The 16565-nt window shown below is 35.4% G+C and overlaps 1 protein-coding gene across 1 annotated transcript in view; it reads left to right on the plus strand.

Annotated features, from left to right (window-relative positions):
• PRKD3 (protein kinase D3) overlaps positions 1-16565 on the plus strand; it is a 55046-nt gene that overhangs the window by 951 nt on the left and 37530 nt on the right. The window contains exon 2 of the mRNA XM_019742118.3: positions 6444-7386. Coding sequence (XP_019597677.1) covers positions 7099-7386 — 288 coding nt within the window. The 5' untranslated portion in view covers positions 6444-7098. The remainder of the gene's footprint in view (positions 1-6443; positions 7387-16565) is intronic.

Raw genomic sequence — 16565 nt, forward strand, 5'->3', positions numbered from 1 at the left:
ACGTAACTGTATCTTCAACCACACCCATCCCCACAGGAAATAAGACTATCAGTGTCATCTTTGATTAGGAAGGATAAGTTACACCCTGAACTAGGTACTACTTTGTACGACACAGCCTTAATGAGATCTAGCCGCAAATGAGACAAAAACTTTCAAGTGCCTTAATTCGTACCCTTGAAAATGTTGCTGTATTACTCTTAACACTGCGTCTGCTTAGTGCTTAATGCTGCAGGTCTTACATACATTTTTAGCGACTATGATTTTTGCTTATATCAAATTTACCAACTTCTAATGCAATAAGGGCCGGGAATACCAATGGATTTGCTGCTAAAGGCATCCATAAAGTTCTCCGAGATTTAGGCGAGGTTTGCTTTTTAAAGGAACCCTTTCCTCCTTCCCTGTTAGGATCTGGACTGAGAGCAAACATGGAAATTCAGACAAAAAGAAGTTACAAGTTTTAGTACAAGTATTTAAAACATGTCACAGAAGCCTTCATATTAGGTTTTACCTTATAGATGTGGTAAGCCTGATCAGGTGAGCTTGGAGTATTTATTTCACAAGCCATTTTCCAGCCTAGGTTCTATAATTTGGTGTTTAACTTTTCGGGTGACTCAACTTCAAGAATGTTTTCTGGTTCATATCTTAAAAACAATTTTTTAAGCATCCCATGTAGTAGTGAGACTTTTAAATATACAGATTTTATAAGCTTTCGGTTTCATCAGATGACCTCTTTAAAATAGAAATTTCTTTCTTAGTGGATTGTTTTTTTAACTGAAACACTACCATACTCAAAAAAGAAAAGCTGAATCAAGTTTTGGATATTGAAGTTTAAAAATTATGTAAGAATTGAGGAAAAAACAAGAAAAAATAAGTGGTTATTTAAATGCACTTTTCTTAAGGAACATTTTGTTCTCATTTTTAAAGACCTAACATTGAAGAAAATATTACGATATTGGAGTTGATTGCTCATTTTTAAAAGAGACTACTTTTACAGAACTTGATATAGGAAAATTATTTGCTAGTACAAGTTTTAATTTGTTTTAATAATCATGTTTATGATTCATACTCTATGCTGATGGCACTCTGAGTCTCTGATTATGTAATTCAGATTGAACTTGTATGTGTGCCTCTTTGGAGCGGTTGTCTCAGTGACAAAACTTGAGATAATGTACTTAGGAGATGTTTTAATTTTAATTTCAGTGTAGAAAACAATTTTTCTCCACTTGTGTGGTTAGTTTATAGTGGCAGTATGTGAGAATGCTCACTGGCTCTTAGCCAATCATTTCTCAGATACCATTGGTGCAAAGAGGTGATGAAGCCCCTTCAAGCACAACGTAGATTCATACAGCGTTGCCAGACTGGCAGTCCATAATCTTATTATCGGATAAACATTTCAGTGCCTGAGCAAAGGGCAGACCTGGTGTGCTCTCTGTGTGCTGTCTCTAACAATGGGAGGACAGATTCAAATACCCCTGGTCCAGATGAGCAGAATTTTAGCAGCAATAATTTAGTCAAATGCTGAGCTCTTAGAAGAAAAAGTATTATATTAATCTAAAGTAACAGTTACATTTCTGAAAATAAATAGATGTTGGGATTACTACAAACTATGCTTTTAAAAAAAACAAAGTTATTTGAATGTTTTTGTACACTATACAACGTAAAAGCCATATCAGGATTATTAAGCAAAGTCAAGCCTGGATCAAGGCAACATATAGACATTGATTTCAGGACACTGGTCAGTATTGCATTAAAAAAAGGCCACATGCTTTTTTTACATGCTGAAAGAATACATGTACCTATTAACAGGAGAAAAAAGGAACCGCCATTCATTAGCATTCCTAGCACACAAAACTAAATTTCAGAACCACGAAAACCCATTATGGGTAGGGAGTCATGGTAAATATGCTATTCTGAATAGAAAAAGCATTTTACCTTTTCACTTTAGCCATTACTGAGTAGGAAAAGAACATTGGCTACAGTAAATAATGAGCTTCCTTTTGAAGCATTTGTTTTGTCTTCCTGGAATCCTCTTCCCTCTCTGCTTCCCTGACTCTTCCTTAGCCTATAGGTCTCAGCTTAAATAACATTTCCTTAAAGGTGCACCTTGCCTGAGACCCCAGTTGAAATAAGGTCCTCTTAGTATTATATATTATACTCTGTCATATCACTTTTTATCATTTGTAGTTACCATGCTATTTATGTGAATATTTGTTTAATGTGTATATCCCGCATCACACTGCAAGCCCTACGGAGAGCAGTAGCCATGTCTATGTTGGTCCCTGCTCTATAACCCCAGTGTCTGTCTTAACAGTCTGGCAAATAATGGGCACTCAGTAAATATTTGTTGAATGAAAATGTTCCTATTGGAGCTTCTAATTAGAGGCTTTGCTAAGATATGAGGTAATATACGATTAGGGGGAGGTGAGAGGAGAGGGAGAAAAAAGGTAGATCAACTTGTGATGTTACCTTGAAGTGACCCTCTGTTAAGTGCCCTAACCTCCAGAGCTTTGTTTTACCTTGTCTGTAATAATAGAGCAGGTTAGGGCTCAAGATATCCTATGTTTTGATTCCATTCAACAGTGGTGACAGATTATATGACCTCATTTGAATGGGATATGTGACAGATAACTCCCCAAAAGAATATTCGAGATGTTCTAAATAAACATAATAGAAATGCTTGCCAACTCATAGTTGTTAGAAACATGTATCTGATGTACAATTTATAAATTAGTAATTCAAATTGAACTTGTATGTGTGCCTCAGTTTTCTAATAGAAGCATAAAGACAAAATAAATTAGAGCTTTTAGATTCTTTTGATACTTAGTTTTAATATTTTGCACCCAACAATGTGTTGCATCTTACAGAATAAATCAGGGTTCTGTAAAACAAAACAAGGAGAGGAAAAACAGATGGGATGAGTGGGCAGAAGCTAATATGACAGCTCACTTAATTTCTTCTATTTGTGTTCATGCTGAAACTTTAAAAAAATATTTTTGTTGAAAAATGTAACAATTTATTAGCAGTTATCAATAATTCTGATAAATTAGTCGATTGTATTACTAGACAGTTAGCTAATCTTAACAGGTATAATAAAATGGAAATTTAGTGGGAAGACATCCATCAAAAATAAATTATTGTTATTGAACACAGTAATATCTTGCATCTGGTAGTATTTAACCTGCATATGGTATTATTCATAGATATTTTACTACTTTTTTTTAATGACAGTTGTTCAGCTTTTTGAAACCTAGTCAGGTTTGTTAAGGAGCTCATTACCTCATGAGAAAACCTGTTCCATTTTTAGGTTGGTGGAGGTGTGATTAAATAGTACAAAGAACATGGGGCTGGAGTCAGGGAAACTTTTGTTTGAATCTCAATTCCATCACTTAGCTGTGTAGTCCTGGGCAACCAACAACTTCTCCGAAACTGTTTCTTTTTTTGTGGAATAGAATTAAACAAATCTCCTAAAGGCTGTTGCAAAAGTTTTAATGAAGTATCAACTCAGTGGCATTATTTAGCATGAAGTAGGAGCTTAATTGTTAATTCCTGCATCTAATTGCTATGAAAATTGCTAGAACTTACGGAGCACTTACTTATTCTAAGCCGGGTAGACCAGGTACTGTTGGGAGCACTCTTCTACGTGCTGTAGCTCAGTCCTCACAACAGCCTGTGAGGTAAGTAAGTAGAGCTGTTATCTTCATTTTACTTCTGCCCTCTGCAGTGATGCTGAATAAAGCACATTATTCTCTTTAACACCTTTTCAAATATTTGAAGACCATTATTCTGTTTGGTTTTGTTAAGCATATATTTGTCACATGACATTGTTTGCACTGTTATCTGGATGTATACTCATTTCTTTAAATCAATATAGCTCTTAAAAATGTGGTCTGTAAAAATGAATACAAAAGTAATGTAGGCGGATTGGCAACGAGTGTACAGATTGATGCTGACGTATTCTCAGTGTCCTGGGGTTTAGGTTTACATTAGTTCTTTTAGTCACCCATTATATTAGCAGCTCCTATTAAACTCTTGGATTTATAACTCCTCTTATGAACAGCTTCTAAGTCAGCATTTCTCCATTTCTGTATTGCACATTTAACTTTTTGAAACTAGATGCAAAGCTTTACACTCATCCTTGTTACATTTCATTTTAATTTTAGTTTATTTCTCCCAGATTATACAATTTGAGGATTTTATAAGCATGTCTTCCATGTTTTTATCTTATAAATAATAAAAAACAATGTAGGGCCAAGAATAGACTTCCAAGGCACTCTCTAAAGACTTCTCTCATCTGAATTGATACAGAGCAGCAAACTAATCCAACTCCCACTCAAGCAATATATTTACAAAAGTGGCATGAAAAGCCATCTTGGATACCCTTTGGGCCAGAATACTCCTTTTTTTTCCTGGCTTTGCCAATTGTGTGAGCTTGGGCAAGTACTTTAATCTTTAAGCCTTTGTTTTCTCAACCATAGAACGGGATTGTTGTGAGGATTAAAGGAGGTAATAAAGTGCTTAGAACAGTTTCTGGCAGATAGAGTTCAATAAGTGTGAGCTATTATTATTTTTTTCATCTAAGAAGTCTAATCTCATTTTTCTCCAAGATGTAAATGCAGTTGATTTGGCATTATTTGTTATGTTTGAATTCATACTGACATCTAGTGATCAATATATTCTTTCCTAATTCTTCAAAAACCGTTTGCTTTCATACATAATCTATTCTCAGATTTGACTAAGGATTGATATTAAATTTATATGTCTCTCATTTCTGAAATCTGCTTCCACACTTCTCCAGCCCACAAGACTTAAAACTCTGACCCATCTTCAGAATAGAATTCTCTCTTTCTGCTCCTTCTCCAAGATTATAGCAGTTAGCTTTGTGATTACACTTGCTTATTGTATTAGCGATGTGAAATGGATTGCATCTGGACCTAAAGACTTGCTCTCACATAAAGTTGTTTTAGTCTGTCTTATTCACCAGGCTCGGGTTTCAGTTCTTGATACTCTTCTACAACTTCAGTTGAGAAGCTGAGAGAAGATAATAAACAAAATACAAGTTGAGCAATTCTGCCTTCTCTAGGTACTCTCCCACCGGTAACAACATCCTCTCTGAGCAGTGATTCTCTCAGTTCCTTGTTCTCTTTGAGAAACAGTCTGTTGTGTGAAACTTGGGTCCTAATGCCCTCCCCAGCTCTGCATGGCCATGTGATGCTGGCAGGTTGCTTTAACTGCTTGTGCTTCAGTTTTCTCCTCTATAAAAGTGGTCATGTTTGCCCAGTCACCTTCCAAAGAGTTAGCGTGAGATGATGTATTTGAAACATTTATAAGATTTAAGTGCTGTACATTATAAGGTGGGATGAAAGCCATTTACTTGAATTTAGCTATAAAATCTGTTATCTTTAAGCAATTTTTTTCTAAGCCTTAGTTTTTCCTGAGCTGTCTTATTCCTGATACTATATCTGTTAGGTTGGTGCAAAGGTAATTGCGCTTTTTGCAATTATTTTTAACCTTTTAAACCGCAATTACCTTTGTAGCAACCTAATACATGTTTTTGCTCTTCTGTTATGTTCACCCTAATTTATTTAGCCCCATTAACTATTCTCCAGAGAGTCATTCTGCAGCACATTGGCTGCTTCACTCTTTTACATCGTTGGAATCATTTACAGGTATATCCATTGAATTTAGAAAGAACCATCTCTTTTGTGCCATTTCGCTTAGCCATGGCGGTGAGGTCATGCTTTTTTCTTTTACATTTTGAATTGTCCTTTCGTAAAAGTACGACACATATGTAACTGTGCCTAGTGTTCTCTTTTTTACCTTTAGAAATCCTTTATGATGAGATCACTTTCTCCTATGTTCTTGTCATAAGTATGTCTTTCACACTTCTTGTTGGCCATCTAACTGTGTAGTATATCCCCTGCCTGTTTCCTTAGCCTTCTGAAAGAAATCTGTCAACATAGCAAGTCAGGAATCATCTTTTCGCAGAATTAGAATTTTAATATAAAAACAATACTCTTAATTTATCTGTGTTAAGATGGTATTATACATTTTTTCTATGGCTGAGTGGCATGTATTTTATTTCTATGACAATGTCAGTCTGACTTTTCTTTTTTGTCCCTTCTCTGTTTTTGTCATAACTCAGTTATTTGTGTAATAAAAGTGTTTGATATTCAAATTTCAGGTATTAGTGAGGAATACCTGGATTTTTTTGTTTTTGTTTTTTGTTTGTTTGTTTGTTGGAGGCTCTCTGAAATTACACCTATAGTAAAAAATGAGTCTGATAATGGGCCAAATTAAAAAATAATAATAATCGCTACCCATTAGGATTTATTGGTGAATTATAAACATACAACTGAAAATTATCAATTAAAAGTTATAGGGATTCTTACATTTTAAAAAAAGGTCAAGTGAGTATTAAAAGTTTATTTTTAAATTCCTTCCAGGCTAACTACATCTCAGAAGGAATCAGCTTTTTATCAATGGACCCATTCATCAAATGCAGTATGCCTCTACTATTTTAAAAAGTTTTGTGTTTCATAATGGAAAAATTTACTCCCCAAAATGAAAATGGAGACATCTGAGAAGGTGGTTTAAGGTGTGGACATTTGAGAAAGTGAACGAAAGGATAAATATTGAAAGATTAATCCTAATTTTTTTTAAAAAAAAAAAACCAGGAAGGCTGCCTCTTGACAGAAAAAACTTTTATTCAATATGTATTTTCTGAAATTAAGAGAGAGAGACAAGAATAGACTTAAAAGAAAATAGATGAAGATGTTTGGTAAGTGAGCAATGTCAACTCTTTTTTCTGATGAGGATAATTCAGTGATGTTAAATCCTTTCCAAATTCCTGGTTGTAGTCCTAAAGCCAAGATTCTTTTTTGATGGGACTGTTATTAAGGGAAGTAGGATCTTTTGTGCATTCAACTCACAGTTGTAGAACTTGCAGTCTTCGGCATGAGTAACTTAAAAGAGGAAATAAAGAAGCTTTCAACTAAATCCAAAAGTACAGTCATTTTTTTTACTGCTGTGATTTAAAAAGCCTCTTCCTAACCATTGAAAAAGAATTGACAACTATTTTAAAAGATTAAAGAAAGGCAGATGTCTGCAAACAATTCTCCTCCATCAGCCCAGAAGTCTGTATTACCTACAACTCTTCCTGTGGTGCTTCCAACTCCTTCTCCATGTTCAAGTCCTAAGACAGGACTCTCTGCCCGACTCTCTAATGGAAGCTTCAGCGCACCGTCACTCACCAACTCCAGAGGCTCAGTGCATACAATTTCATTTCTACTGCAAATTGGCCTTACACGGGAGACTGTTACCATTGAAGCCCAGGAACTATCTTTGTCTGCTGTCAAGGATCTTGTGTGCTCCATTGTTTATCAAAAGGTACTGTGCATGCTATTTACGTCAATAGTTTTTCTAATTAATATTGTTTCTAATGCTTTCCTATGAATTATACATGCAATAATGAGTTAACACGTGGATCAGTCAATTGTTTATATCCTAATTCTGAGCATTTTTGGCAAAGTCCTAGTAGCCTATGAGCCTAAAGTCTGAAATGTCAAAGTCTAACTGGAGCCTATATCCCAACTTTAAAATACTGCTTATTTAGCTGTCTTCTTAAGAGCAGGAAAACTCATATAAAGTCAAAAGAATTTAAGAATTCTCATTTGATTTCAGAGGAAACAGGAGGTAGAGAGTGCAAGGGATCAAGGTGGCTCACCAGAAGGCTGGGGCATAGCAGCAGCTGGGTCCCAGGTCCATCCTTAGCCTGGTCGTCCTGGGTGTCCTGTGTTCTGCCCTCTTTTTTTATACTCTCTTGCTTCCCTTTAGGTCCCAATTTCACCTAAACTGCTATTTAATATGAGAGGGCCACATTCTCTCTGTCTGTTAAAAAATAGTAAATGAGTTTTGAATATATGAGAGAACATATGAGAATTTGAACGTTGAGGGTGGTTTTGTTTTCCATCCACCCACCCACCATACCATGTTTAAAGTAACCTTAGCTAAGTGTCTTTACTAATCTTGTTTTGATGGGTGAGCTGTTCTCTATTTCATCATAAAACATTGTGTGTGTGTGTGTGTGTGTGTGTATAGTGAATTAGTTATACTTTATTTTTAATGGACCAAGCATAGGTTTCAAACAAATTAGTATACTTTATATTTTAAAAATCGTATCAGTGAGGTTAATCTATTTGGATTCAGGCTCCTCATCTTACTGTTTTTGTTTCAATTCCTTATTCTCTATATGGTTTGTCATATCATTTGATGTAGAAGTAATTAACAGTCAAAAAAATGCTGTGTGGTTTGTGAAAATGATCTATGCCTCCTGTGTTTTAACACTGATTTTTCTATTTAAATGTAGCCTAAAATAAGATTAACTTTCCTTTTGTAGGTCTGTAGAACCATCTACTGTCTTTAAGTATCATTGCTTTTAATTTACTTTTCACTAAATGTTACAAAAGTTTGTCACAAATATTTTTTCAACTAGGTTGTTTAATTTAAAGGTAACGTTTTAACTTAAATACAATTTGTAGCTTTAATATTTCCTTTTTATTTGAGTCCTTAGAAACTCATAACCAATGTTTTGGTAGAGTTTTAAACCTTTGGAAATTTCATCTAGTGCTTATACAGAGGTATACTGATTTTATACAGGAATATTTTAGAATTAATATTACTTTATTAAATAAATGTGAGAAGTAGGTCAGATGGTTAAACTATTGGGAAATTAGATTAAAAATCATAATCCATGAAAAACTAGAGGATACCAAGGAAATAAACAGGATATAGCTCAAAAAAAGATAATTCAGGGTAAACTTTATACACAGAAAAGAGGACGATTGGTAATGGATATAGCCAGCATAAAATGAGTATCACAGTGAACTGAATTTGAATCAATATTGTAGCGATCTGGGGATGTATTTGGCAAAAACATATAGCATACATATGACATAAACATTACACGTTCCTTTTGGCATATGCTAGAATGCCAGCTGTTGTTTAACTGTAGTGCAAAAGAGTATTGAGCTTGGAACTAGGTCCGCTCTTTTATTGATTTACTGTACAACTTGGACAAGTGATTTCACTTCCCTGGATCACAGTTTCCAGGTGTGTCCAATGATGGCATTGGGATGATTTCTAGTGTGTAATTCCAGCTATGAAATTCTGAATTATTTAATCTAATTTGGGTCTTCACTGCTAGAGACAGATAAAGGACAAAGGAGTTTCAAGGGATGACCTGCTCTAAGTCTTAACTAGAAAGAAATCTTAAGGGAACCAGCTCAGATTCTGGGGTTTTACAGAGAGGTTTCATGGATTCTTAACTCATCTAGTAGATGGAAAAACTGTGTCAAAAGTTCTTTTCTTTTTATCCTCTCTGGTCTTGAACACTTATTTGCTCACTGGTCATTCACTTGCATTACCTACATGTGTACAGCTCCAGGTTAATTCCCCAGACAACTCATGGGCACACCTGCTTGTCTTATTTCTAGTTTTAGTCATTAAATACATTTACCAGTCTTTTAAAGATAGGGTACTGGTTACGTTTTAGATAATAGAGTAACCAGAAGTTGTCCCTTTCCTCAAAACGCTTATAGTCTAGTGAGGGAAACGTGTTCACTAGTGTAAAACATGAAAAGTAGAAAGTGAAGTTAAAATAAAAAGTGCTCTTCTCAGGTTGATAAAGGATGGGGAAGGTTTCATACAGAAAGTAACATTTAATCTGATACTTTGAAAAATGAGCATGATTTCAGTAATTTGGGAGGTGAAGAATGTATTTTGGCGAAAGAATCAGGAGAAGCAAGGATATAGAAAGGGGGAAGGGGAAGATTATGATTAGTGACATTTAATCCTCACAACAATTGGTGGTGCATCTCAAATTTTAATATAAGTGTCAATCCTTTTGTGATTCTACTAAGATGTAGATTTTTTAATGAATCGGCCTGGGGTGGGTCTGCATTTTTATTATGCTCAGGTGATAATGATGCTCCTTTTCCAAGGGAAGGAATATACTGAGTTGAGAGTGTGTAGATGATATAATCTCTGTTAAATAAACAAGGAAGAAACTGAATTCCAGAGACATTTAAATTACTTGCTGAAAGTCAGAATTCAAACATGGCTCTGTTTTAAGTAAAAAAAACCCTGTATAATCTTTCCACTGCATCGTGCTGTCTTCTCATGACAATGAAAAATTTCACATTTGATTCTTCTAAGAGTGGAGATTTATCTAAGGTCTATGTGCAGCAAAGTGACGTGACCACATCTGTGTTTTGGAAAACTAAAATATGGCAACTAAGTGAGATAAAGTTGGGCGATCAGATAGGAGGCCAGTATAAGAAGACCTCAATTGAGGCAGTTGGAAAGTGATGATATATTTGAAGGGTGTTGGGAAAGTACCATTGGTAAAACTTGATAGCCTGTTGGATATAGGAAAACATTATCTTACTAGATTGGGTTACTGTGTTCTAGAAATTTTTAAGATGGCTGAAGAAGTGTTTTCTCACATAAGGATTTGGCACAAAGGTATACATTGGGGCCCTGTTGTTCTGCTGTGACTCTTAAAATGGAATCATTGCTCGTCAAGAGGATCTTTCCCATGTCTTTCTATAGAGAAACTAACAAGGCAGAAAGATGATGACAAGATCCCTTAGTTTGGAAGACCTAAGGAAAGACCTCTAAAAGTTAGTGAAATAAGCCAAGAGAGCAACCCTACTTTTAAATTAGGGAAGGAGGGCTACCCAAACTATGATTTTATTTTGACAATATTTTAAAATGTATTTTTAATCTACGAGTCATAATGCTAAATGTAGATTCCATCTATTTTACATTTTTGCTTTCCAGTGTTACTGTAGTCACCATTCTGTGCATTGCATTGCCAGAACTTAATTATCTTATAACTGGTAGTATGTACCTTTTGACCACCTTCACCATTTCCCCTGCCCGCTACCCTCTGCTTCTAGTAACTACCAGTCTGTTCTCTGTTTCTATGAATTTGAGTTTTTTAGAGTCCACATATAAGTGAGATCATACAGTATTGGTCTTTTTCTGCCTGAGTTATTTCACTTAGCACAATGACCTCAAGGTCCATCCATGTTATCCCAAATGGCAGGATTTCCTTTTTTATGGCTGAATAATATTCCATTGTACGTATGTGTATGTTTATACACATTTCCTTTATCCATCATTCATCACTGTACACTTAGGTTGTTTCCATGTCTTGGCTATTGTAAATAATGCTGCAGTAAACACGGGGGTGCAGATATCTATTTGAGATAGTGATTTCTTTTATTTCTGGATATATACCCAGAATTGAAATTTCTGGATTGTATGGTAGTTGTATATCTCTGTGACCAACAGATCATTTATAGTTGAGCTTTACTTAAAACTTGGATGTGACCAAAAGTGGTCACTCTTTGAATTCAGTCCAATTTCATGACACATCCCGAGGGTGGAGTGGGTGGAGTTTCTTTTGTTGTTGTTGTTGTAAGCATAAGCCAAAATTTTAGCTTCCTTTTTCTGAAGATTTGAAATGCTTCCAACATTTATGTTACATTGAGATTGGTGTTGTCTTACTCATTTTTCTATCCCCAGATACCTTACACTCAACAGAAATTTGTTAAAGGATACATTCTTCCTGCTTTTACTGCTAAAAACATGATATTGCAAATAATCTATGGTGATAATTACTTCCATTGATGAAATGATTTATAGTTGTCAGAGCTGCAAAGAGAAAGAAATGAGCAGATAAGCACTAGCATTCTTTTCCAGCCTGTTTTGTGTATCCGTGCTTTCGTTGTGCCCAACCTGCTCCCACTAGTAGTTTAGATTGTCAGGTATAGGGTTCTGGGATTGTGCAAAAGGCCAGATTCTTCTAGAACATTCTTCTCAGTTATTCACTCTCTGATGACTCCAGTTAACTTTTTCCGTATTCTTTGTAAGAATGTAGATTAGGACTTTGAACAATTTTATTTGCAAATATTACAGCCCCAGTAGGGTCTTATTAAATTAGTGAATATGAATATCTTCTAGGTATGCATTCTAGCTTGAGCTTTAAAATAAATTTCTAGTTTGGCTAGGATGTGTTTGTTTTAAGAATAGTACAATTTTCATTATGAATATGGATATAGTTAAGAAATAAATTAAAATTTTAACTTATATGTATTGATTGCTATATCTTCATGTTGGTGTATAAAACAAACTTAATTTTAAAACATGATGTCTGCCTTCTAGGACTTTATAAGCTGCAGGGAGTGCTTTTCATACTGGTAAGAGCCAAAGAACTAGTGGGACTGGCAATCAGGAGAACCAAGAAAGCAGACAAATCTAAGCAGCAGGTAGAGCTGGGATTGAGCCAGGCAGAAACTGGCTGATCTGATCTCTGCTGGGAGTCTAATACCAGAGAGTCAGATTACAAATGAGCAAATCAGAGTTGAGGGAATAGGCCAAAAGCTCTGCCCGTTTTACAGTGATTTTTCATGCATGGATTCCCAATTCAAAATTACATTAGCATTTAAATCTGTGCCATTTTTTGTTATTGGTATATCTTAAAATAAAAGAATAATCCAAGAAAGAGGTAGCAGAATTTTCAAATCAGAGACAGACCCAGGTAGAGATATTGATTCTCCGATTTTCTTTTTTTGTGATTATGGACTCTTTCCAAGTCATTCAACTTCTGATCATGATTTGTGAAGCTAAGATCATAATATCTACCTCCATTTAAAAACTATGGTGATTAAATGTAAAGCCCTTAATATTGTGTCTGGTACATATGAGGTCTGACAATTAAATTCACAAACTTGTTGCAACACTGTTGCTAACCTTTTTTGATATCAGAGGGGGTTATTCATTATGAATTTGTATGAGCTGGACAAACAGTTAATCAAGTTTACTTTTTGGAAATGCTGAAAAAGCTGTGTGAAAAAGTTAGACGACCTGAACTTTTCACCAGCAGTTCATGGCTCTTGCATCACGACAGTGCACCAACTCACAGGCTCTGAGGGAGTTTTAGCCAGTTAACAAATAACTGTATCGGAACACCCTCCCTACTCACCTGATCTGGCCCCCAATGACTTCTTTCTTTACCGAAGATAAAAGAAGACATTTTGGTGATATTCAGGACATCAAGGGTACTATGGCGACAGCTCTGATGGCCATTCCAGAAAGAGTTCCAAAATTGCTTTGAAGGGTGGACTAGGTACTGGCATTGGTGCATAGCTTCCCAAGGGGAGGACTTCAAAGGTGACCGTAGTTATATTCAGCAATAAGGTCAATAAGGTATGTGGCACTTTTTCTAGGATAAGTTCACAAACTTAATTGTCTGACCTCATAATTAGTGCCCCCAAATAGTAATAGCCATGGTTTTAAAATCTCCTGAATCAGGGAAGATCATGGGTCGTAGTGTTCTTAAAATTTTAGTAAATACCAAAACATGTGTATGAGTATAGCATTCTTCCAACGTGCTTACATTGCTTTACTCTTGCTTTTTTATTTTAGTATTTAGCATATGACAAACTATGAAAACTAGAGATCAAGTGTTCGTTTTATTAGAGAACTGAGGTTACTTGTTTTGGAAGTTGTGAGGAAAATGAATAAGATAACCTATGTCAGTGCTTTGCACAGTACCTGATGCATAATATTAATAACTATGCTCAGTGAATGTTAGTTCCCCACCTTCTTGCTTTCTTATTGCCAGAAGGCTAGAAAATACCACTGTGATGCTACTGCTACTGTGTTGATTTGTTGACTTAACATAGTAGATGTAATTGGGGTGAGAAAGGAAATTGGCAAACAGCAGTTCATTTTAAGCTATGATGGTGTTTACTGAAAATGAAATGATTCTAACTAAAGCTGACTGTCTGCTTTTAGCTGATTTAAAACATTTGTTTTTCGTTTTGATCATCTACATGACCTGAAGACTCTTTGCTTATGTATCCTTATTTAGGAGTGTTTTGATTTATTCTTTGAATACGTTGTCTCTGCTGACGTGGGTTGAGTATAATTTGCAGATTCTGCCAAAGTAGAGCAAAAACCCCAGCTGTTTCTTTTGTTTTCTAGAAACCAGTTGTCATTCCACATTGTTTTTTCCTGCCTTATTTCTACTATAGCTGCGTTGCAGCAGCTATGCAACATCCTACACTTCACTCTACCCCTCTGCTTTTTGTCGTGGCGAAACAGTGTCAGGCAACCATAACTAAGCTGGAGGCTCAAACTGGAAGAAGTGTTTTTTTTAAAAAATTCTGCTGGATATTCAGGTTAAGACCGTGACTAGGATAGAAAGTTCCAGAAAGTTTAAATTAAATATAACAGACCTAACAAAAACAAGGAAGAAGGAAAACGAAAAAAGAGTGCTCTGGTCTGTGTCAAAGACGAATGGCGAATGTTAAATGAAGTGGCTTCTCTGGTATGTCATATCCAGAAAATTCTGGGTTGTAGATTAATGATGAAAGTTCAGAATAAATTCAGAGTCAACACTGAGTAATTTTCTCATTGACTCATCTAGACTAGTGCTTTCTATCTGTATATATTAGGTTGATGCAAAAGTAATTGCGATTTTTGCAATTATTTTTAATCTTTTAAACTGTAAAGACTTTTGCACCAACCTAATAGAACGAGTCATTGAAATTCTTCTCTTCAGTTAAATTTCCTAAAAGTGATGTTATATGAATATTATATTTCTGAGAAATATGTTTGTGTTAAATTAGTTACCTTTGCTCAGTAGTCAACAACTTTATTTAGTAAGTGCCTGTGAAATACTGAGTTCTAGGTGCTAGGGAACATGAAAAGAGAATGCCCTTGCTCTCGTGGAGCTTGTTTACTCTGATCAGATTATTAGAAAGATGTACTGTGAAGATTTATTTGGCATCAAATTTTAAAATGACTTTAGTATTCAACTTCTAAATTTAAGTGAATATAAAGAAAACTGTGGTGCTGAGAATGTTCTGTATCTTGACCTGGGTGGTGGTTACCTGTGTGTGTGTGTGGGGTGGGGGGGACTATTATCTATTTTCTCATTAGGTTAGTGCTCTTTACTCTTTATACTTCAATTAGAAAAAAGTAAACTATATGCATATTAAAACTTCAAGGTCACCCTTTTAAAAAAGTATGTAGTGATAAATTATTTGTTCAGATAATGTTAAATTCTGAAACTACTTTGGTAACACATAAAAATTGTGTTTGACCACATAGAATTGAAAACTCAAAAACTTCCTACCTCATCTAACATTTTACTGACAGAATTTTAATAACATGAACTTTATAAACTGTTCACATAAAGAACTCTCAAAATACAGTGTTACTTGAAGGAATTTTACTTGGAAGTATTGAAACCTTCTACTTATAACAAGTGTAAGTGAATACCATAAAAAGTAACTTCTATAAAATGGTTATCTAAAGATAAGATGATCTGTATTTTAATTCTTGGAACCACCTTTAATGCAAAAGCAAAGAAAGAGTCTGAAGTTGGCAAAGAGCGCTTACAATAAGTGGGAATTTGATAACTTTATGATGAAATTCTGTTAGGTTTCCTTATGGACTGGGAAAAGTCTTCATTTTGTACAGTCAGGAGGAGTCATTGGCACAGTCTATAGAAAGCAAATCCAGAAAAGCCTGGGGGAATTTAAAAAGAGGCCAAATTAAAGGCCTATTTTGCTTCTACGCTGCTAGCTCTTGCTGGTTCTTTCATTTCCTCTTTCTTTTAATCAAGGCTGAGATAGGCTAGGGAAAGAAATATGGGTATGTGTAGTGTTCAGAAGGTTGTCAACTTCCTTTCATATTTTCCAGTCTTTCTCTACTCTTGACTCCCTTATTCCCTAGAGCAGTGTTTCTCAACTTTAGCACTAGTGACATTTTGGGCCAGACAATTCTTTGTTCTGTGGGCTGCTTCATGCATTGTAGGATGTTTAGCAGCATCCGTGGCCTCTTCCCACTGGATGCCGGTACTTCAAGTTGTAACAACCAAAAATGCCTCAAGACATTGCCACATATCTTCTGGGGGGCAAAATGGCCCTGATTGAGAACCATTGTCCTAGGGGAATAAACTAAATACAGTAAGTCCTCACTTAAATGTCATTAGGTTCTGTGACTTGAAATAAAACGATGTGTAGCGAAACCAATTTTACCATAGGCTAATAGGTATAAACAAGGAGTTCCTACAGGACCTCATCAACAACAAAACGGCGTTATTCGAGGACCTGTTGTATTACTGATGCATGTAATTTACCAAAAATAGTTTCTTGTTGTCTTGCTTTCCGTCTTACCATGTAATGCAGACCCTGATACCTCTTTCCTGACCACTAGCTTCAGCCTTCCTCAGGAGCTTGCCCTGGTCTCTTCTGTTCCAGTCCCCCACAGTGCTGTTAGCTTCATCTGTTTAAAATACAGATGTGATCATGTACTGCTTTTCTCTGGGACATTTCGTCTCTCACCCTTGGATATAGAATAATAATATGAACCACTAGTATTAATTGATGACAGTACTGAGTGTTTTATAGCTATCAAATAATTTAATTTTTACAAGAACTTTATAAAGCCAGTTCCCCTGTTGTTCCCAATTTTTAGACAAGAAACTG

This window comes from Rhinolophus sinicus, chromosome 2, assembly GCF_057876585.1.
Source record: "Rhinolophus sinicus isolate RSI-liver-muscle chromosome 2, RSI-T2T, whole genome shotgun sequence".
Classification (NCBI taxonomy): Eukaryota; Metazoa; Chordata; class Mammalia; order Chiroptera; family Rhinolophidae; genus Rhinolophus; species Rhinolophus sinicus.